This window comes from Onthophagus taurus, chromosome 10, assembly GCF_036711975.1.
Source record: "Onthophagus taurus isolate NC chromosome 10, IU_Otau_3.0, whole genome shotgun sequence".
In the NCBI taxonomy this organism is placed as follows: domain Eukaryota; kingdom Metazoa; phylum Arthropoda; class Insecta; order Coleoptera; family Scarabaeidae; genus Onthophagus; species Onthophagus taurus.
In genome coordinates, this window is record NC_091975.1 from 12,356,210 (window position 1) to 12,380,463 (window position 24,254).

The 24,254-nt window shown below is 24.0% G+C and overlaps 1 protein-coding gene across 1 annotated transcript; it reads left to right on the forward strand.

The window, feature by feature from the left end:
* Nucleotides 1-12,960: 12,960 nt before the first annotated feature.
* On the forward strand, nt 12,961-23,207 carry LOC111417317 (glycosylphosphatidylinositol anchored membrane protein boudin). Its single transcript, XM_071199303.1, has 4 exons — nt 12,961-13,135; nt 22,377-22,529; nt 22,677-22,826; nt 22,916-23,207. The coding sequence occupies exons 1-4, from the start codon at nt 13,072-13,074 to the stop codon at nt 23,119-23,121; spliced, it is 573 nt and encodes a 190-aa protein (XP_071055404.1). The 5' UTR covers nt 12,961-13,071; the 3' UTR covers nt 23,122-23,207.
* The last annotated feature ends 1,047 nt before the right edge of the window (nt 23,208-24,254 follow it).

Below are 24,254 nucleotides of genomic sequence, written 5' to 3' on the forward strand. Positions count from 1 at the left end.
CTTTGTTTTATTTCCACCAACTAAGTCATATCGAATCATGTATAGATCATTTTAAAGCTTGGTGTGCCATAAATAAATTCTTAATTCCCATAAATGTAGTTGTAAAGATTTTTTTAATTAAACTCAACTTCATCCAATTTTGATATTTTTATATTTTTTTCAATATTGACGTATCTGAGAGCAAAAATGAAAGAGGGTGATTTTGTTAAGAATAAAATTTGCTACAACTTTTAATTCAAAAGTTTTTTTGTAACATGCTCCATTTCCAAAATATTATCACTATGCTATAAATGCAACAAATTCATCCAAATTTCATATTTTAATATTTTTTTCGATATTGACGCATCTGAGAGCAAAAATGAAAGGGAGCAATATTATTAAGAATAAAATTTGTTATAACTTTTGTTTCAAAAGTTTTTTTGTAACATGCTCCATTTCCAAAATATTACCATTGTGCAATAAATGCAATAAATTCATCCAATTTTGATATTTTAACATTTCTTTCGATATTGACGCATCTGAGAGCAAAAATGAAAGAGAGCAATATTGTTAAGAATAAAATTTGCTACAACTTTTGTTCTAAAAGTTTTTTTGTATCATGTTCCGATTTTCAAATGTTACCATTAGCTAATAGTAAAACAAAAAATTCATCAAATTTTTGAATTTTCGTATTTTTCTCAAAATTGACGTATCTGAGAGCAAAAATATAAGAGAGCAATATTGTTAATAACAAAATTTGCAACAACTTTTGTTCTAAAAAATTTTTGATAACATGCTTCGATTCCCAAATGTTACCATGAGCTAATATTAAAACAAGAAAATTCATCAATTTTTAAATTTTCGCATTTTTCTCAATATTGACGCATCTGAGAACAAAAATACAAGAGAGCAATATTATTAATAACAAAATTTGCAACAACTTTTGTTCTAAAAATTTTTTGATAACATGCTCCAATTCCCAAATGTTACCATTAGCTAATAGTAAAACAAAAAATTCATCAAATTTTTAAATTTTCGCAACCGCTCGATAAAAAAAATGGCGACAAAATTAATTGCAATCAGTGAAGATTTTTACATAATATTTTTACGACGTCGCGCCTTTATTTCTTTATGTAGGTAAAGAAAGGCGCGACGTACTGTCTAGAATGCATGAAAAATTGTCCTGCTTTAAATTTTTTGTATTAAGATACGTAATATATTTCAAATTTAAGCTAAATGATTTTCTAAATGATCATCGGGTTTGATGATATACTTTTGGAGAAAAAAATTCCTGAAGAAAAAATGAATTCATCAAAATTTTATATTTTCCTATTTATCTCAATATCGACGTATCTGAGAGCAAATATACAACAGAGCAATATTGTTAAGAACAAGATAAGCAACAACTTTTGTTCTAAAAGTTTTTTGATAACATGCTCCGATTTCCATATGTTACCATTAGCTAATAGTAAAACAAGAAAATTAATCAATTTTTAAAATTTTCGCATTTTTCACAATATTGACGCATCTTAGAGCAAAAATACAACAGAGCAATATTGTTAAGAACAAAATTTGCTACAACTTTTGTTCTAAAAGTTTTTTTGTAACATGCTCCGTTTCCCAAATTACACCATTATGCAATAAATGAAATAAATTCATCCAATTTTCATATTTTAATATTTTTCTCGATATTGACGCATCTGAGAGCAAAAATGAAAGAGAGCAATATTGTTAAGAATAAAACTTAATAACTTTTGTTTCAAAAGTTTTTTTGTAATATGCTTCATTTCCAAAATATTACCACTATGCAATTGTTCGCGCGGCAAATAACCGGGAAACAAAAATTAGGTGTTAGTTCTTTAATTGAAAGAAAATGACAATAAAGATAAATAATAAAACAAAAAAATCGCAACTAACTAAATTTAATATAAATGAAATTGAAAATATAATTACCTTTGATTTAATATAAGTGTGAGCGTGGATGGACGTGATAGCAGAACGTGGTTTTTCGAATTATTGACACGTGTGATAGAAAGTGTGATTGAAAAGTAATTGAATGAGAGTATATTAAACTTGAAAACTCCAGATTGAGCCGGCGCACATGCGCACATAACTCGGAAATGGGGTGAAAATAAGAAAATTAAATGCAGGACAAACAGCAACAAATGCAACAAATTCACACAATTTTCATATTTTAGCATTTCTTTCGATATTGACGCATCTGAGAACAAAAATGAAAGAGGGCGATATTGTTAAGAAGAAAATTTGCAACAACTTTTGTTCTAAAATTCTTTTGATAACATACTCCGATTTCCAAATGTTACCATTAGCTAATAGTAAAACAAGAAAACGCATCAATTTTTTAAATTTTCGTATTTTTCTCAATATTGACGCATCTGAGAGCAAAAATACAAGAGAGCAATATTGTTAATAACAAAATTTGCAACAACTTTTGTTCTAAAAATTTTTTGATAACATACTCCGATTTCCAAATGTTGCCATTAGCTAATAGCAAAACAAGAAAATTTATCAAATTTTTAAATTTTCGTATTTTTCCCAATATTGACGCATCTGAGAGCAAAAATACAAGAGAGCAATATTGTTAATAACAAAATTTGCAGCAACTTTTGTTCTAAAAATTTTTTTGTAACATGCTCCGATTTCCAAATGTTGCCATTAGCTAATAGTGGAACAAAAAATTCATCAAATTTTTTAATTTTTGCGTTCTTCTCAATATTGACGCATCTGAGAGTAAAAATATAAGAGAGCAATATTCTTAATAACAAAATTTACAACAACTTTTGTTTTAAAAATTTTTTTGTAACATGCTCCGATTTCCAAATGTTACCATTAGCTAATAGTAAAACAAAAAATTTATCAAATTTTTGAATTTTCGTATTTTTCTCAATATTGACGCATCTGAGAGCAAAAATATAAGAGACCAATATTGTTAAAAATAAAATTTGCAACAACTTTTGTTCTAAAAGTTTTTTGATAACATGCTCCGATTCTGAAATGTTACCATTACGAGCAAGTAAAACGACAAGTTCATAAAATTTTTGTGATTTAAAGAAAGATAAAGAAAAGAAAGATATTTTGAAAATCTGTTTCGGTCATAGGAAAGCTTATAATTTGTACTATAAATACTGATAATTCCATAAGAATTCATTAAAGCTACGATTTACTACGATTTTTTGAAAATGACTGTTTATTCTAAAATATACGATTCCTGGCTTGAACCTAAGAAGTGGTGATATCTATGATTGCATTGGTTATGGATTATGTTCTGTTGATTCATTATCATCAATTTTTAAGCAAAACCTTTTTCTCTATTCCTTTTAGTTTATTAATCATAACAGAATTGAATGTAGACGAATATCAAATTTGATATTTTGGGATTTCCTGGTTTGTACATAACAAATGGAGATAGCTATGGTGGTATTGGTTATGGATTATGTTATATTGATCCATTATGATCAATTTTTATAGGAAACGTTTTTCTCTATTCCTTTTAGTTTATTAATCATAACAAAATTAATGAAGATAATCCCAATTTTGATTTTTTTAGAAATCCTGGCTTATTATTATGTTATGTTATGATTATGGTTATTTGTTATGACAATGTTGTTAACAATAAAATTAGCAACAACTTTTGTTCAACTTTTGGATTAAGATACGTAATATATCTCAAATTTAAGCTAAATGATTATATTTTGAGATAGGATTAAAAAAATATCGGGTTTGATGATATACTTTTGGAGAAAAAAATTCCTGATGGAGAAATGAATTCATCAAAATTTCATATTTTCCTATTTATCTCGATATCGATGTATCTGAGAGCAAATATACAACAGAGCAATATTGTTTAGAACAAGATAAGCAACAACTTTCGTTCTAAAAGTTTTTTGATAACATGCTCCGATTTCCAAATGTTACCATTAACTGATAGTGGAACAAAAAATTCATCAAATTTTTGAATTTTCGTATTTTTCTCAATATTGACGCATCGGAGGGCAAAAATATAAGAGAGCAATATTGTTAATAACAAAATTTGCAACAACTTTTGTTCTAACAATATTTTGATAACATGCCCCGATTCCCAAATGTTACCATTAGCTAATAGTAAAACAAGAAAATTAATCAATTTTTTAAATTTTCTCATTTTTCTCAATATTGACGCATCTTAGAGCAAAAATACAAGAGAGCAATATTGTTAAGAACAAAGTTTTTTTGTAACATGCTTCGATTCCCGAATGTTACCATTAGCTGATAGTAAAACAAGGAAATTCATCAAATTTTTAAATTTTTGTACTTTTCTCAATATTGATGCATCTCAGAGCAAATATACAAGAGAGCAATATTGTTAAGAATAAAATTTGTTACAACTTTTGTTCTACAAATTTTTTGATAACATACTCCGATTTCCAAATGTTACCATTAGCTAATAGTAAAACAAAAAATTCATCAAATGTTTAAATTTTCGTATTTTTCTCGATATTGACGCATCTGAGAGCAAATATACAAGAAAGCAATATTGTTAAGAACAAAATTTGCTACAACTTTTGTTTCAAAAGTATTTTTGTAATATGCTCCGTTTCCTAAATATTACCATTATGCAATAAATGCAACAAATTCATCCAATTTGGTAACTATAAGATTGATTAAATCGTATCTCAGAAACTAATTGCGATATCATAGTGAGCTCTACGCCATTTTAAAGCCAACTTAACGTATTTTTAGTGTGCCATAAATAAATTCTTAATTCCCATAAATCTTGTTGCAATGATTTTTGTAATTAAACTTTACACTATTAATAAATTTTGATGTATTACCACAAATGTAAGGTGTCGTATCTCAAAAACTAGTGGGGGTATCGTGATGATATAAGAAGCATTTTAAAGCAAATTTAATCTAGTTTTAGTGTACCATAAATAATTTATTAGTTTTTGTAATCTTGATTGCTACGATTTTTTGAATTAGACACTGTTCATTTTGGTAGTCATAAAATTGATTAAATCGTATCTCACAGACCAGTTGCTATATCATAGTGAGATATAAGTCATTTTAAAGCTAAGTTAATGCATTTTTAGTGTGCCATAAATAAATTCTTAATTTCCATAAATTTGGTTGCAATGATTCTTTTAATTAAACTCTGCACGATTAATTAATTTTTACTTTAGCTTGAAGAGCTAAATCTTTTAATATATTGTTAAGAATAAAATTTGCTATAACTTTTGCTTCAAAAGTTTTTTTGTAATATGCTCCATTTCCCAAATATTTCCATTATGCAATAAAAGCAATAAATTCATCCAATTTTCATATTTTAGCATTTTTTTCAATATTGACGTATCTGACAGCAAAAATGAAAGAAAGCAATATTGTTAAAAATAAAATTTGCTACAACTTTTGTTCTAAAAGTTTTTTTGTAACATGCTTCGATTCCCGAATGTTACCATTAGCTGATAGTAAAACAAGGAAATTCTTAAAATTTTCATAATTTCGTATTTTTCTCAATATCTATGCATCTGAGAGCAAAAGTAGGAGAGAGCAATATTGCTAAGAATAAAATTTGCTACAACTTTTGTTCTAAAAGTTTTTTTATAGCATGCTCCGATTCCCAAATGTTACCATTAGCTGATAGTAAAACAAGGAAATTCGTCAAATTTTTTTATTTTTCTCGATATTGACGCATCTAAGAGCAAAAGTGCAACAGAGTAATATTGTTAACAATAAAATTTGCTACAACTTTTGTTTTAAAAATTTTTTTATAGCATGCTCCGATTCCAAAGTGTTACCTATAATAGCTGGAAAGAGCAACAGATTCATACAATTTTGATATTTTTGTATCTATCTCGATATTGACGCATCTAAGAGCAAAAGTGCAAGAGAGCAATATTGTTAACAATAAAATTTGTTACAACTTTTGTTCTAAAAGTTTTTTTGTAACATGCTTCGATTCCCGAATGTTACCATTAGCTGATAGTAAAACAAGGAAATTCTTAAAATTTTCATAATTTCGTATTTTTCTCAATATCTATGCATCTGAGAGCAAAAGTAGGAGAGAGCAATATTGCTAAGAATAAAATTTGCTACAACTTTTGTTCTAAAAGTTTTTTTGTAACATGCTTCGATTCCCGAATGTTACCATTAGCTGATAGTAAAACAAGGAAATTCTTAAAATTTTCATAATTTCGTATCTTTCTCAATATCTATGCATCTGAGAGCAAAAGTAGTAGAGAGCAATATTGCTAAGAATAAAATTTGCTACAACTTTTGTTCTAAAAGTTTTTTTATAGCATGCTCCGATTCCCAAATGTTACCATTAGCTGATAGTAAAACAAGGAAATTCGTCAAATTTTTTTATTTTTCTCGATTTTGACGCATCTAAGAGCAAAAGTGCAACAGAGTAATATTGTTAACAATAAAATTTGCTACAACTTTTGTTTTAAAAATTTTTTTATAGCATGCTCCGATTCCAAAGTGTTACCTATAATAGCTGGAAAGAGCAACAAATTCATACAATTTTGATATTTTTGTATCTATCTCGATATTGACGCATCTAAGAGCAAAAGTGCAACAGAGCAATATTGTTAACAATAAAATTTGTTACAACTTTTGTTCTAAAAGTTTTTTTATAACTTGCTCCGATTTCCGAGTGTTACCTTTAATATCTTGAAAGAGAATTTTTGAAATAAATTCAAATTTTAATAATTCGTATAAAATCGATTTTTTGGAATGTGAGTATGAAAATTTCACAAAGTGTTAATAAAAGTGTCCTCTTTCCAATGAACCAACCCGTTTTGAAAAATACCTTTTAGTTTTTGAAAAAACAATTTTTGAGACATAACGTCATTTTAGGTTAAAATCAAAAATATTTCTAATAACTTTTTTGTATTATTTAACAAATAATTACATGCTTTTAAAGTAGATACTTTAAGCTTTAATTTCACATAAATCTCGTTTCTTAACTCCCATAAATGAGGCAGATATGACCACTTAAAGTGAAAATCATCAATTTTAAGACTCAAAACCCAATTTAACCAGGAATTGGTTCCCTTTTCGATTATTTTAGCTTTTCGACGCCGACTTTACAACTTTACAGCTTTTATACGGTTACCGAAGTTAAAAGGAATCGATTCCCCTTTTTATTTTAAACTCAACATCACTTCATTGGAAATTATCCAAAAATTACAAAGACATAAAAAATTCTCTCTAACACTTTTCAATTCGTTACAAGGTTATTTTATAATGATCAAATCGTTTTTAAACAATTATTAACAATTATTTCATTTTAAAATTTCCAATTATTATTTATTTCCAGCGATTTTTGGAATTTCTTTCATTTTTACTGGTAATTAGATTATGACCAAATTTACTTATTTATTGTTTATCTCAACATTTTTATAATCTAACCTATATGTTATTATATATCATTGAAAAGTAGAAAGTTGAGGCTTTAATTTGATATAAAAATCATTAATTAATATCCATAAATAAAGCTACAGCGATTTTTTGAATTTCTTTCATTTTTATTGCTAATTAGATTATGACCAAAATTACTTATTTATCTCAACGTTTCTTCAAAAGTACAATAGAGCAATATTGTTAAGAACAAAATTTGTTACAACTTTTGTTCTAAAAGTTTTCTTATAACCTTTAATAGCGTGAAAGAGGAAAAATTCATACAATGTTCATATTTTCGTATCTATCTCGATATTGACGTATCTAAGAGCAAAAGTGCAAGAGAGCAATATTGTTAACAATAAAATTTGCTACAACTTTTGTCCCAAAAGTTGTTTTGTAACATGCTTCGATTCCCGAATATTACCATTAGCTGATAGTAAAACAAGGAAATTCATCAAATTTTTAAATTCTTGTATTTTTCTCAATATTGATGCATCTCAGAGCAAATATACAAGAGAGCAATATTGTTAAGAACAAAATTTGCAACAACTTTTGTTCTAAAAGTTTTTTGATAACATACTCCGTTTCCCAAATATTACCATTATGCAATAAATGCAATAAATTCATCCAATTTTTAAATTTTCGTATTTTTCTCAATATTGACTCATCTAAGAGCAAAAATACAAGAGAGCAATATTGTTAATAACAAAATTTGCAACAACTTTTGTTCTAAAAGTTTTTTTATAACATGCTCCGATTTTCAAATGTTACCATTAGCTAATAGTAAAACAAGAAAATTCATCAATTTTTGAAATTTTCGTATTTTTCTCAATATTGACTCATCTAAGAGCAAAAATACCAGAGAGCAATATTGTTAATAACAAAATTTGCAACAACTTTTATTCTAAAAATTTTTTGATAACATACTCCGATTTTCAAATGTTACCATTAGCTTATAATAAAACAAGAAAATTCATCAAATTTTTTAATTTTCGTTTTTTTCTCAATATTGACGCATCTAAGACCAAAAATACAAGAGAGCAATATTGTTAACAACAAAATTTGCAGCAACTTTTGTTCTAAAAGTTTTTTGATAACATGCTTAAATTCCAAAGTGTTACCTATAATAGCTGGAAAGAGCAACAAATTTATAAAATTTTGATATTTTCGTATCTATCTCGATATTGACGCATCTATGAGCAAAAGTGCAAGAGAGCAATATTGTTAAGAATAAAATTTCCCATAACCTTTGTTTCAAAAGTTTTTTTGTAACATGCTCCGCTTTAACGTCCATAACAATCATTGTAATGAAGGAATTGAGGTTGATTTGCCTTTAAGGAAGGAGATAAATTGTATAGGAGATACAATTACCACAGAGTATGAATTAAAAAAGGCTTTTTTGCAACAATCTGAGGAATTAAAAGTGGTTAAAAAGAAATTGGCGAATAGCGAGGTGAAAATAAAAGAGTTAGAGGAGGAAATTAGGAGGTTAAAATTAATTAATTAAGTTTGGGTTAATTTTTTCTTTTTTTTGTTTTATTCTGTTACCATTTTGTACTTTTTTTTGTAATTATTATTATTATTGACGATTATCTTGTGATACTTAATTTTATTTTTAAACTTTATCAAAAAATAAATAAATAAATAAAAAGCTTGGGCGGAATTAAAACATTTCTAGAAGTGCTTGTACAAAAAAAAAAATAATTAAAACACAAATATATAACAAAATATTCATTAAGATGTAATAAATATATTTTTGCAAAGCTTTTTGAGCGAGTTTAATCGACCCTTTTTTTGAAAAGGGGTCGTTTGGCTTTTAACAAAGTTCTAATTAATTTTTAAACGTAATTCTTTTTATATTTAAGTTTAAAAAGGCACAATCAGTATTAGATGTATTTAGAAATATCTTTATTTACTTTTAAATGTACGTACAAAATATACATTTTTAAAAGAAATAAAAAAAATTAATAAATAACTTTGTTTTATTTCCACCAACTAAGTCATATCAAATCGTATATAGATCATTTTAGAGCTTGGTGTGCCATAAATAAATTCTTAATTCCCATAAATGTAGTTGTAAAGATTTTTTTAATTAAACTCAACTTCATCCAATTTTGATATTTTTATATTTATCTCGATATTGACGCATCTGAGAGCAAAAATGAAAGAGAGCAATATTGTTAAGAACAAAATTTGCAACAACGTTTGTTCTAAAAATTTTTTGATAGCATGCTTCGATTTCCAAATGTTACCATTAGCTAATAGTAAAACAAGAAAATTCACGAAATTTTTAAATTTTCGTATTTTTCTCAATGTTGACGCATCTGAGAGCAAATATATAAGAGAGCAATATTGTTAAGAATAAAATTTGCTATAACTTTTGTTTCAAAAGTTTTTTTGTAATATGCTCCGTTTCCCAAATTACACCATTATGTAATGAATGCAATAAATTCATCCAATTTTCATATTTTAGCATTTTTCTCGATATTGACGCATCTGAGAGCAAAAATGAAAGAGAGCAATATTGTTAAGAATCAAATTTGCTATAACTTTTGTTTCAAAAGTTTTTTTGTAATATGCTCCGTTTCCCAAATTATACCATTATGCAATAAATGCAATAAATTCATCCAATTTGGTAATTATAAGATTGATTAAATCGTATCTCAGAAACAAATTGCGATATCACAGTGAACTCTACGTCATATTAAAGCTAACTTAACGTATTTTTAGTGTGCCATAAATAAATTCTTAATTCCCATAAATCTTGTTGCAATGATTTTTTTAATTAAACTTTACACGATTAATAAATTTTGATGTATTACCACAAATGTAAGGTATCGTATCTCAAAAACTAGCGGGGGTATCGTGATGATATAAGAAGCATTTTAAAGCAAATATAATCTAATTTTAGTGTACCATAAATAATTTATTAGTTTCTATAAACTTGATTGCTACGATTTTTTGAATTAGACACTGTTCATTTTGGTAGTCATAAAATTGATTAAATCGTATCTCAGAAACCAATTACTGTATCATAGTGAGATATACGTCATTTTAAAGTTAAGTTAATGCATTTTTAGTGCGTCATAAATAAATTCTTAATTCCCATAAATGTAGTTGTAATGATTTTTTTAATTAAACTCTGCGCGATTAATAAATTTTCACTTTAGCTTGAAGAGCTAAATCTTGACATTGACGCATCTGAGAGCAAAAATGAAAGAGAGCAATATTGTTAAGAATAAAATTTGCTATAACTTATATTTCAAAAGTTTTTTTGCAATATGCTTCGTTTCCAAAATTTTACCATTATGCAATAAATGCAATAAATTCATCCAATTTTGATATTTTTATATTTTTCTCGACATTGACGCATCTGAGAGAAAATATATGAGAGAGCAATATTGTTAAGAACAAAATTTGCAGCAACTTTTGTTCTAAAAGTTTTTTGATAACATGCTTCAATTCCCGAATGTTACCATTAGCTAATAGTAAAACAAGGAAATTCACGAAATTTTTAAATTTTCGTATTTTTCTCAATATTGACGCATCTGAGAGAAAATATATGAGAGAGCAATATTGTTAAGAACAAAATTTGCAGCAACTTTTGTTCTAAAAGTTTTTTGATAACATGCTTCAATTCCCGAATGTTACCATTAGCTAATAGTAAAACAAGGAAATTCACGAAATTTTTAAATTTTCATATTTTTCTCAATATTGACGCATCTGAGAGAAAATATACGAGAGAGCAATATTGTTAACAACAAAATTTGCAGCAACTTTTGTTCTAAAAGTTTTTTGATAACATGCTTCACTTCCCGAATGTTACCATTAGCTAATAGTAAAACAAGGAAATTCACGAAATTTTTAAATTTTCGTATTTTTCTCAATATTGACGCATCTGAGAGTAAAAGTGCAAGAGAGCAATATTGTTAAGAATAAAATTTGCAACAACTTTTGTTCTACAAATTTTTTGATAACATGTTCCGATTTTCAAGTGTTACCATTAGCTAATAACAAAACAATAAAATTCATCCATTTTTTAAATTTTCGTATTTTTCTCAATATTGACGCATCTGAGAGCATAAATGAAAGAGAGCAATATTGTTAAGAATAAAATTTGCTACATCTTTGTTCTAAAAGTCTTTTTGTAATATACTCCATTTCCAAAATACTACCATTACGCAATAAAAGCAATAAATTCATCCAATTTTCATATTTTAGCATTTTTTTCGATATTGACACATCTGAGAGCAAAAATGAAAGAGAGCAATATTGTTAAGAATCAAATTTGCTATAACTATTGTTTAAAAAGTTTTTTTGTAATACGCTCCGTTTCCCAAATTATACCATTATGCAATAAATTCATCCAATTTTAAAATTTTAATATATTTCTCGATATTGACGCATCAAAGAGCAAAAATGAAAGAGAGCAATATTGTTAAGAATCAAATTTGCTATAACTTTTGCTTCGAAACTTTTTTTGTAATATGCTCCATTTCCCAAATGTTACCATTATGCAATAAATTCATCCAATTTTCATACTTTCATATCTTTTTCGATATTGACGCATCTGAGAGCAAAAATGAAAGAGAGCAATATTGTTAAGAATCAAATTTGCTATAACTATTGTTTAAAAAATTTTTTTGGAATACGCTCCGTTTCCCAAGTTATACCATTATACAATAAATTCATCCAATTTTCAAATTTTAATATTTTTTTCGATATTGACGCATCTGAGAGCAAAAATGAAAGAGAGCAATATTGTTAAGAATAAATTTTGCTATAACTTTTGTTTCAAAAGTTTTTTTGTAATATACTCCGTTTCCCAAATATTACCACTATGCAATAAATGCAATAAATTCATCCAATTTTCATATTTTTCTCAATATTGACGCATCTCAGAGTAAAAATGGAAGAGAGCAATATTGTTAATAATAAAATTTGCTATAACTTTTGTTTCAAAAGTTTTTTTGCAATATGCTCCGTTTCCCAAATATTACCACTATGCAATAAATGCAACAAATTCATCCAATTTTCATATTTTCATATTTTTCTCGATCTTGAAGCATCTGAGAGCAAAAATAAAAGAGAGCAATATTGTTAAGAATAAAATTTGCTATAACTATTGTTTTAAATTTTTTTTTGTAATATGCTCCGTTTCCCAAATATTACCATTATGCATGTTGCCTTATTTCAATCAAGAAACGAGCTTTTATTAGGTTATCTGAGCAACACTGTGTTTCGCTCTTTATTTTGAATTAATATTGTTTTTTAACATCGATATAATTTAAGAAACTTATTAACTTTAATAAACTCCATTAAAAAAAAATAAATTTTTAATAATCAGCGCCATCTATGAGGCGGGTGGCGAAGCTTTGTTTTACCGATTATACAGATTTCTTTACCAATTTGCAGTATTTTGACGAAATCGCACATTTTTAAATTGAATTCAAATTGAATCTAAATCTAAAAAGTAATGTAACAGTTACATATCTTTTTACGCAAAATTTAAATAAAATCTCCATAGCAACCGTTCAAACGACGTCTGCGCCTCGCAACCAAACAAAATCCGTTTAGTCAGTTGCCTACCATACAACTCACAGCCTACTTAACATCTTAAGGCGATATTCTTTTAGGCGTGGTATTTAAAGCTGATTCACCTCATTTTTAATCAACAAAGTTTTAACAATGTTTTTTGAACAACACCGAGTTATAATTTCAACAATTTTAGTGGGATTTTTAATCGAAAATTGTAAGTAAAAAGAGTTTTTGTTTGTTTGTATCGAACATTTTGACATTTATGACATTTTTGACAGTTAATTTTAACAAATGAATAATATAATTTGTGAAAGTAACCTTTTTTTAGGTTACTTTATTAATCAATTCGTTTTATGCACGATAATTTTAGTTCAATGTCAAGTGGATTTTACTTTTAGTCAGCAATTTTAGAAAAAATCGAACGAAACTTAATCATCTCTCGTTGTTTAAGGTTAACTTTAAAGTTTAAATTTAACTAAATAAATACGAAGGAGGAGGTGAATTTAGGATTTAAATGAATTATTCATTACTTACCGCAATTAAATTCCAAGTTTCAAACGGCTCTAAACTTGATTGTTTACTTTTGAGTGCGCATGCGCTGAATTATTCGCATGTTTTTTTTTAATCTTTTGTTTTTTCTTTGACAAGTTAAAATTGAGGTTAGATTTTTATTTGTAATTTGCTTCTATTATATTTTTTAATAACTTTAGGTAAAAAATACAATCGATTAAATTGACAGTTTCTCCTTTAATAATTTTTTTTTCATAATTTTATTAATATTACCGCATAGTTTTTATATCATATCATAAACTGCAATCATTAAGCTTCAATTTAACATACAAATCATATCATAATTCTTAAAAATGCAGATGCTATGATTTTTTGAATATTTCGTATAATTCTTGATTCATAAATTTGACAGTTTCTTCTTTAATAATTTTTTTTTCAAAATTTTAATAATATCATCTTATAACTTTTATATCATATCATAAACTAGAATGTTTAAGCTTCAATTTAACATATAAATCATATCATAATTCTAAAAAATGCAGATGATATAATTTTTTGAAAATTTCGTATAATTTTTGATTCATAAATTTGACAGTTTCCTCTAATAATTTTTTTTTCAAAATTTTAATAATATCATCTTATAACTTTTATATCATATCATAAACTACAATTTTTAAGCTTCAATTTAACATACTAATCATATCATAATTCTAAAAAATGCAGATGATATGATTTTTTGAAAATTTCGTATAATTTTTGATTCATAAATTTGACAGTCTCCTCTTTAATAATTTTTTTTTTCAAAATTTTAACAATATCATCTTATAACTTTTATATCATATCATAAACTAGAATGTTTAAGCTTCAATTTAACATACAAATCATATCATAATTCTAAAAAATGCAGATGATATAATTTTTTGAAAATTTCGTATAATTTTTGATTCATAAATTTGACAGTTTCCTCTTTAATAATTTTTTTTTAAAAATTTTAAGATCATCTTATAACTTTTATATCATATCATAAACTACAATCTTTAAGCTTCAATTTGACATACAAGTCATATCATAATTCTTAAAAATGCAGATGATATGATTTTTTGAAAATTTCGTATAATTTTTGATTCATAAATTTGACAGTCTCCTCTTTAATAATTTTTTTTTCAAAATTTTAATAATATCATCTTATAACTTTTATATCATATCATAAACTACAATCTTTTAGCTTCAATTTAACATACTAATCATACCATGATTCTTAAAAATGCAGATGATATGATTTTTTGAAAATTTCGTATAATTTTTGATTCATAAATTTGACAGTTTCCTCTTTAATAATTTTTTTTTCAAAATTTTAAAATATCATCTCATATTTTTATATCATATCATAAACTACAATCTTTAAGCTTCAATTTAACATACAAATCATATCATAATTCTTAAAAATGCAGATGATATGATTTTTTGAACATTTCGTATAATTTTTGATTCATAAATTTGACAGTTTCCTCTTTAATAATTTTTTTTTCAAAATTTTAATAATATCATCTTATAACTTTTATATCATATCATAAACTACAATCTTTAAGCTTCAATTTAACATACAAATCATATCATAATTCTTAAAAATGCAGATGATATGATTTTTTGAACATTTCGTATAATTTTTGATTCATAAATTTGACAGTTTCCTGTTTAATAATTTTTTTTTCAAAATTTTAATAATATCATCTTATAACTTTTATATCATATCATAAACTACAATCTTTAAGCTTTAATTTAACATACTAATCATATCATAATTCTTAAAAATGCAGATGATATGATTTTTTGAAAATTTCGTATAATTTTTGATTCATAAATTTGACAGTCTCCTCTTTAATAATTTTTTTTTCAAAATTTTAATAATATCATCTTATAACTTTTATATCATATCATAAACTACAATCTTTTAGCTTCAATTTAACATACTAATCATACCATGATTCTTAAAAATGCAGATGATATGATTTTTTGAAAATTTCGTATAATTTTTGATTCATAAATTTGACAGTTTCCTCTTTAATAATTTTTTTTTCAAAATTTTAATAATATTTTATAATTTTTATATCATATCATAAACTACAATCTTTAAGCTTTAATTTAACATACTAATCATATCATAATTCTTAAAAATGCAGATGATATGATTTTTTGAAAATTTCGTATAATTTTTGATTCATAAATTTGACAGTCTCCTCTTTAATAATTTTTTTTTCAAAATTTTAATAATATCATCTTATAACTTTTATATCATATCATAAACTACAATCTTTTAGCTTCAATTTAACATACTAATCATACCATGATTCTTAAAAATGCAGATGATATGATTTTTTGAAAATTTCGTATAATTTTTGATTCATAAATTTGACAGTTTCCTCTTTAATAATTTTTTTTTCAAAATTTTAATAATATTTTATAATTTTTATATCATATCATAAACTACAATCTTTAAGCTTTAATTTAACATACTAATCATATCATAATTCTTAAAAATGCAGATGATATGATTTTTTGAAAATTTCGTATAATTTTTGATTCATAAATTTGACAGTTTCCTCTTTAATAATTTTTTTTTTCACAATTTTAATAATATCATCTTATAACTTTTATATCATATCATAAACTACAATCTTTAAGCTTTAATTTAACATACTAATCATATCATAATTCTTAAAAATGCAGATGATATGATTTTTTGAAAATTTCGTATAATTTTTGATTCATAAATTTGACAGTCTCCTCTTTAATAATTTTTTTTTCAAAATTTTAATAATATCATCTTATAACTTTTATATCATATCATAAACTACAATCTTTTAGCTTTTATTAACATACTACAATTTAACATACTAATCATACCATGATTCTTAAAAATGCAGATGATATGATTTTTTGAAAATTTCGTATAATTTTTGATTCATAAATTTGACAGTTTCCTCTTTAATAATTTTTTCTTAAAAATTTCAATAATATCGTCTTACAGTTTATATATCCCATCATAAACTAGAATCTTTAAGCTTCAATTTAACATACATATCATATCATTATCCATAAAAATATAATAGATATAATTTTTTGAAAATTTCTCTTTTATTCATAAAATTGACAATTTCTTCTTTAATAATTTTTTCTTAAAAAGTTTAATAATATCATCTTACAGTTTCTATATCATATCATAAACTAGAATCTTTAAGCTTCAATTTGACATACATATCACATCATTATTCATAATAATACGGTAGATATGATTTTTTTTAAATTTCTCTTTTATTCATAAAATTAACAATTTCTTCTTTAATAATTTTTTCTTAAAAATTTTAATTATATTATCTTAGTTTTTATATCATATCATAAACTACAATCTTTAAGCTTCAATTTAACATACGAATCATATCATAATTCTTAAAAATGCGAATGATATGGTTTTTTGAAAATTTCGTATTCTTTTAGATTTATAAATATGACAATAATAATAATAATTTCTTCGGGAATCTTTTTCTCCAAAAATATATCATCAAACCCAATATTTTTTTAATCCTATCTTAAAATACACTCTTTTAGCTTTAATTTGAGATATATTACGTATCATTACAAAAAAAATTAAAGGGGGAAGGTTTTTTTGAAATTCTTATGTCATTGCTAAATCCCAATTTTGGCATTTTTTATTAAAAATTTTTTTTCTCCAAAACTATATCATCAAATCCCATATTATTCTGATTACATCTTAAACTAGACTCTTTCAGCTTCAATTTGAGATATATTTCGTATCTTTATTCATAAAATTGAATTTAAGGCAATTTTTTATATTTTTGTTAAATTTTAAGATAGCCCAATTTTGAAGTAATTTCTTCGGTTGTCTTTTCCTCCAAAAATATATCATCAAACCCTATATTTTTTTAATTCTATCTTAAAATATACTCTTTTAGCTTTAATTTGAGATATATTACGTATCATTACAAAAAAAATTAAATGCGGCATGGTTTTTTGAAAATTTCGTAATTTTTTTGACAATTTCTTCTTCAACAATTTATTCCTGGAAATTTCATTAATATCAGCTCATAGTTTTTATATCATATCATAAACCACAATCTTTAAGCTTCAATTTAACATAAAAATCATATCATAATTCTTAAAAATGCTAATGATATGGTTTTTTGAAAATTTCGTATTTTTTTAGATTTATAAATATGACAATTTCCTCTTCAATAATTTTTTCCTGAAAATTTCAATTATATCATATTACAATTTTCATATCATATCATAAACTAGAATCTTCAAGCTTTAATTTAACATATATTTCATATCATTATACTTAAAAATATAGAAAATATGATTTTTTGAAAATTTCTCTTTTATTTATAAATTTGACAGTTTCCTCTTTAATAATTTTTTTTTCAAAATTTTAATAATATTACCTCATAGTTTTTATATCATATCATAAACTACAATCTTTAAGCTTTAGTTTAACATACAAATCATATCATAATTCTAAAAAATGCAGATGATATGATTTTTTGAAAATTTCGTATAATTTTTGATTCATAAATTTGACAGTTTCCTCTTTAATAATTTTTTTTTCAAAATTTTAATAATATTACCTCATAGTTTTTATATCATATCATAAACTACAATCTTTAAGCTTCAATTTAACATACAAATCATAGCATAATTCTTAAAAATGCAGATGATATGATTTTTTGAAAATTTCGTATAATTTTTGATTCATAAATTTGACAGTTTCCTCTTTAATAATTTTTTTTTCAAAATTTTAATAATATTACCTCATAGTTTTTATATCATATTATAAACTACAATCATTAAGCTTCAATTTAACATAGAAATCATATCATAATTCTTAAAAATGCAGATGATATGATTTTTTGAAAATTTCGTATAATTTTTGATTCATAAATTTGACAGTTTCCTCTTTAATAATTTTTTTTTCAAAATTTTAAAAATATCATCTTACAACTTTTATATCATATCATAAACTACATTCTTTAAGCTTTAATTTGACATACAAATCATATCATAATTCTTAAAAATGCAGATGATATGATTTTTTGAAAATTTCGTATAATTTTTGATTCATAAATTTGACAGTTTCCTCTTTAATAATTTTTTTTTCAAAATTTTAATAATATCATCTTATAACTTTTATATCATATCATAAACTACAATCTTTAAGTTTCAATTTAACATACAAATCATATCATAATTCTTAAAAATGCAGATGATATGATTTTTTGAAAATTTCGTATAATTTTTGATTCATAAATTTGACAGTTTCCTCTTTAATAATTTTTTTATCAAAATTTTAATAATATCATCTTATAACTTTTATATCATATCATAAACTGCAATCTTTAAGTTTCAATTTAACATACAAATCATATCATAATTCTTAAAAATGCAGATGATATGATTTTTTGAAAATTTCGTATAATTTTTGATTCATAAATTTGACAGTTTCCTCTTTAATAATTTTTTTTTCAAAATTTTAATAATATCATCTCATAATTTTTATATCATATCATAAACTACAATCTTTAAGCTTCAATTTAACATACAAATCATATCATAATTCTAAGAAATGCAGATGATATGATTTTTTGAAAATTTCGTGTAGTTTTTGATTCATAAATTTGACAGTTTCCTCTTTAATAATTTTTTTTTCAAAATTTTAATAATATCATCTTATAACTTTTATATCATATCATAAACTACAATCTTTAAGCTTCAATTTAACATACAAATCATAGCATAATTCTTAAAAATGCAGATGATATGATTTTTTGAAAATTTCGTATAATTTTTGATTCATAAATTTGACAGTTTCCTCTTTAATAATTTTTTTTTCAAAATTTTAATAATATTACCTCATAGTTTTTATATCATATTATAAACTACAATCATTAAGCTTCAATTTAACATAGAAATCATATCATAATTCTTAAAAATGCAGATGATATGATTTTTTGAAAATTTCGTATAATTTTTGATTCATAAATTTGACAGTTTCCTCTTTAATAATTTTTTTTTCAAAATTTTAAAAATATCATCTTACAACTTTTATATCATATCATAAACTACATTCTTTAAGCTTTAATTTGACATACAAATCATATCATAATTCTTAAAAATGCAGATGATATGATTTTTTGAAAATTTCGTATAATTTTTGATTCATAAATTTGACAGTTTCCTCTTTAATAATTTTTTTTTCAAAATTTTAATAATATCATCTTATAACTTTTATATCATATCATAAACTACAATCTTTAAGTTTCAATTTAACATACAAATCATATCATAATTCTTAAAAATGCAGATGATATGATTTTTTGAAAATTTCGTATAATTTTTGATTCATAAATTTGACAGTTTCCTCTTTAATAATTTTTTTATCAAAATTTTAATAATATCATCTTATAACTTTTATATCATATCATAAACTGCAATCTTTAAGTTTCAATTTAACATACAAATCATATCATAATTCTTAAAAATGCAGATGATATGATTTTTTGAAAATTTCGTATAATTTTTGATTCATAAATTTGACAGTTTCCTCTTTAATAATTTTTTTTTCAAAATTTTAATAATATCATCTCATAATTTTTATATCATATCATAAACTACAATCTTTAAGCTTCAATTTAACATACAAATCATATCATAATTCTAAGAAATGCAGATGATATGATTTTTTGAAAATTTCGTGTAGTTTTTGATTCATAAATTTGACAGTTTCCTCTTTAATAATTTTTTTTTCAAAATTTTAATAATATCATCTTATAACTTTTATATCATATCATAAACTACAATCTTTAAGCTTCAATTTGACATACAAATCATATCATAATTCTTAAAAATGCAGATGATATGATTTTTTGAAAATTTCTTATAATTTTTGATTCATAAATTTGACAGTTTCCTCTTTAATAATTTTTTTTTCAAAATTTTAATAATATCATCTAATAATTTTTATATCATATCATAAACTACAATCTTTAAGCTTCAATTTAACATACAAATCATATCATAATTCTTAAAAATGCAGATGATATGATTTTTTGAAAATTTCGTATAATTTTTGATTCATAAATTTGACAGTTTCCTCTTTAATAATTTTTTTTTCAAAATTTTAATAATATCTCATAATCTTTATATCATATCATAAACTACAATCTTTAAGCTTCAATTTAACATACAAATCATATCATAATTCTTAAAAATGCAGATGATATGATTTTTTGAAAATTTCGTATAATTTTTGATTCATAAATTTGACAGTTTCCTCTTTAATAATTTTTTTTTCAAAATTTTAATAATATCATCTAATAATTTTTATATCATATCATAAACTACAATCCTTAAGCTTCAATTTAACATACAAATCATATCATAATTCTTAAAAATGCAGATGATATGATTTTTTGAAAATTTCGTATAATTTTTGATTCATAAATTTGACAGTTTCCTCTTTAATAATTTTTTTTTCAAAATTTTAATAATATCTCATAATCTTTATATCATATCATAAACTACAATCTTTAAGCTTCAATTTAACATACAAATCATATCATAATTCTAAAAAATGCAGATGATATGATTTTTTGAAAATTTGGTAATCTTTTTGACAATTTCTTCTTCAACTATTTATTCCTCAAAATTTTAATAATATCATCTCATAATTTTTATATCATATCATAAACTACAATCTTTAAGCTACAATTTAACATACAAATCATATCATAATTCTAAAAAATGCAGATGATATGATTTTTTGAAAATTTCGTATAATTTTTGATTCATAAATTTGACAGTTTCCTCTTTAATAATTTTTTTTTCAAAATTTTAATAATATCATTTCATAATTTTTATATCATATCATAAACTACAATCTTTAAGCTTCAATTTAACATACAAATCATATCATAATTCTTAAAAATCCAGATGATATGATTTTTTGAAAATTTCTTATAATTTTTGATTCATAAATTTGACAGTTTCCTCTTTAATAATTTTTTTTTCAAAATTTTAATAATATCATCTAATAATTTTTATATCATATCATAAACTACAATCCTTAAGCTTCAATTTAACATACAAATCATATCATAATTCTTAAAAATGCAGATGATATGATTTTTTGAAAATTTCGTATAATTTTTGATTCATAAATTTGACAGTTTCCTCTTTAATAATTTTTTTTTCAAAATTTTAATAATATCTCATAATCTTTATATCATATCATAAACTACAATCTTTAAGCTTCAATTTAACATACAAATCATATCATAATTCTAAAAAATGCAGATGATATGATTTTTTGAAAATTTGGTAATCTTTTTGACAATTTCTTCTTCAACTATTTATTCCTCAAAATTTTAATAATATCATCTCATAATTTTTATATCATATCATAAACTACAATCTTTAAGCTACAATTTAACATACAAATCATATCATAATTCTAAAAAATGCAAATGATATGATTTTTTGAAAATTTCGTATAATTTTTGATTCATAAATTTGACAGTTTCCTCTTTAATAATTTTTTTTTCAAAATTTTAATAATATCATTTCATAATTTTTATATCATATCATAAACTACAATCTTTAAGCTTCAATTTAACATACAAATCATATCATAATTCTTAAAAATCCAGATGATATGATTTTTTGAAAATTTCTTATAATTTTTTATTCATAAATTTGACAGTTTCCTCTTTAATAATTTTTTTTTCAAAATTTTAATAATATCATCTCATAATTTTTATATCATATCATAAACTACAATTTTTAAGCTTCAATTTAACATACAAATCATATCATAATTCCCAAAAATGCAGATGATATGATTTTTTATTTCTTTTTATCACATTTTTTAACAGCTTTAGCAATAAATTGTTATCAATGCGCCAGCACCAACACAACCAGCCCATTCCAATGCAACGAATACCTCAAAGACGCCGATATTTTAGCCGAATCTTGCGATGGAGTCCACGGAGCTCGGTACTGTGTTAAACACACAGGGAGGTTCGAAGGTATCTTTCCAAACGAAACCAGAAAAACCTCAAAAATTACAACAACTAATTTTAATTCTAACTTAACTCTTTTTTAACCAACTTAATTAACCTCGTCTTATTCTTTTAATCTTTTCTTAACGCTGCTTGGATTAAAATTAACACCAGCACTCGCAATTAATTGTTATCAATGTTCTTCTTCAAAATCCCTCGAATGTTCTGATGGAATGATTCACATGAACAACTTGGAGTTGACCCCAACGAGTTGCGATCACGTTTTTGAAGCGCAATATTGTGTTAAATCAATTAGTTTAGAGGGTAAATTAACAAGAACTAACACGTTAATTATCTTATTTAATATTTTAAAATTTTATCTTAGAAATGACTTAATTTATTTCTAATTTTAGGAGGAATTGGGACGAAACGGTTTTGTTCGTCGCTCGATTTGGGTAATTATTGCAACTTTGTGCAACAACCTGGTGATAAATTGCAGTATCGAACTTGTATTTATACATGTACGAGAGATGGTTGTAATTCTGGGGAGAAAATGAGATCGAATTTGGTGATTTTGGGCAGCATTTTGTGTTTAATTCACGTCTTGTATTTTAGATAGATTAGATTTATTATTTTTTTTTATCTTTTGAAAATGTATACTTTGAACTTGAAAGAGAATAAAGATGTTTGTAAATATAAATAATATTTTATGGTTTTATTAAAATTGATGATCATCTTGATAAGCATAATGGTAACATTTGGGAAACGGAGCATATTACAAAAAAACTTTTGAAACAAAAGTTATAGCAAATTTTGTTCTTAACAATATTGCTTTCTTGTATATTTGCTCTCAGATGCGTCAATATCGAGAAAAATACGAAAATATGAAAATTGGATGAATTTATTGCATTTATTGCATAATGGTATAATTTGGGAAACGGAGTATATTACAAAAAAACTTTTCAAACAATAATTATAGCAAATTTTATTCTTAACAATGTTGCTCTCTTTCATTTTTGCTCTCAGATGCGTCAATATCGAGAAAAATACGAAAATATGAAAATTGGATGAATTTATTGCATTTATTGCGTAATGGTAACATTTAGGAAACGGAGCATATTACATAAAAACTTTTCAAACAATAGTTATAGCAAATTTTATTCTTAACAATATTGCTCTCTTTCATTTTTGCTCTCAAATGCGTCAATATCGAGAAAAATACGAAAATATGAAAATTGGATGAATTTATTGCATTTATTACGTAATGGTAATATTTGGGAAACGGAGCATATTACAAAAGAACTTTTCAAACAATAGTTATAGCAAATTTTATTCTTAACAATATTGCTCTCTTTCATTTTTGCTCTCAAATGTGTCAATATCGAGAAAAATACGAAAATATGAAAATTGAATGAATTTATTGCATAATGGTATAATTTGGGAAACGGAGTATATTACAAAAAAACTTTTCAAACAATAATTATAGCAAATTTTATTCTTAACAATGTTGCTCTCTTTCATTTTTGCTCTCAGATGCGTCAATATCGAGAAAAATACGAAAATATGAAAATTGGATGAATTTATTGCATTTATTGCGTAATGGTAACATTTAGGAAACGGAGCATATTACATAAAAACTTTTCAAACAATAGTTATAGCAAATTTTATTCTTAACAATATTGCTCTCTTTCATTTTTGCTCTCAAATGCGTCAATATCGAGAAAAATACGAAAATATGAAAATTGGATGAAT

Coding starts and splice junctions, on each gene's coding strand:
- LOC111417317 (XM_071199303.1), top strand. CDS start 13,072: ATGTTTTTTGAACAACACCGAGTTATAATTTCAACAATTTTAGTGGGA. Junction 13,136..22,376: donor GGGATTTTTAATCGAAAATT/GTAAGTAAAAAG, acceptor ATTTTTTAACAG/CTTTAGCAATAAATTGTTAT. Junction 22,827..22,915: donor TAAATCAATTAGTTTAGAGG/GTAAATTAACAA, acceptor TTCTAATTTTAG/GAGGAATTGGGACGAAACGG.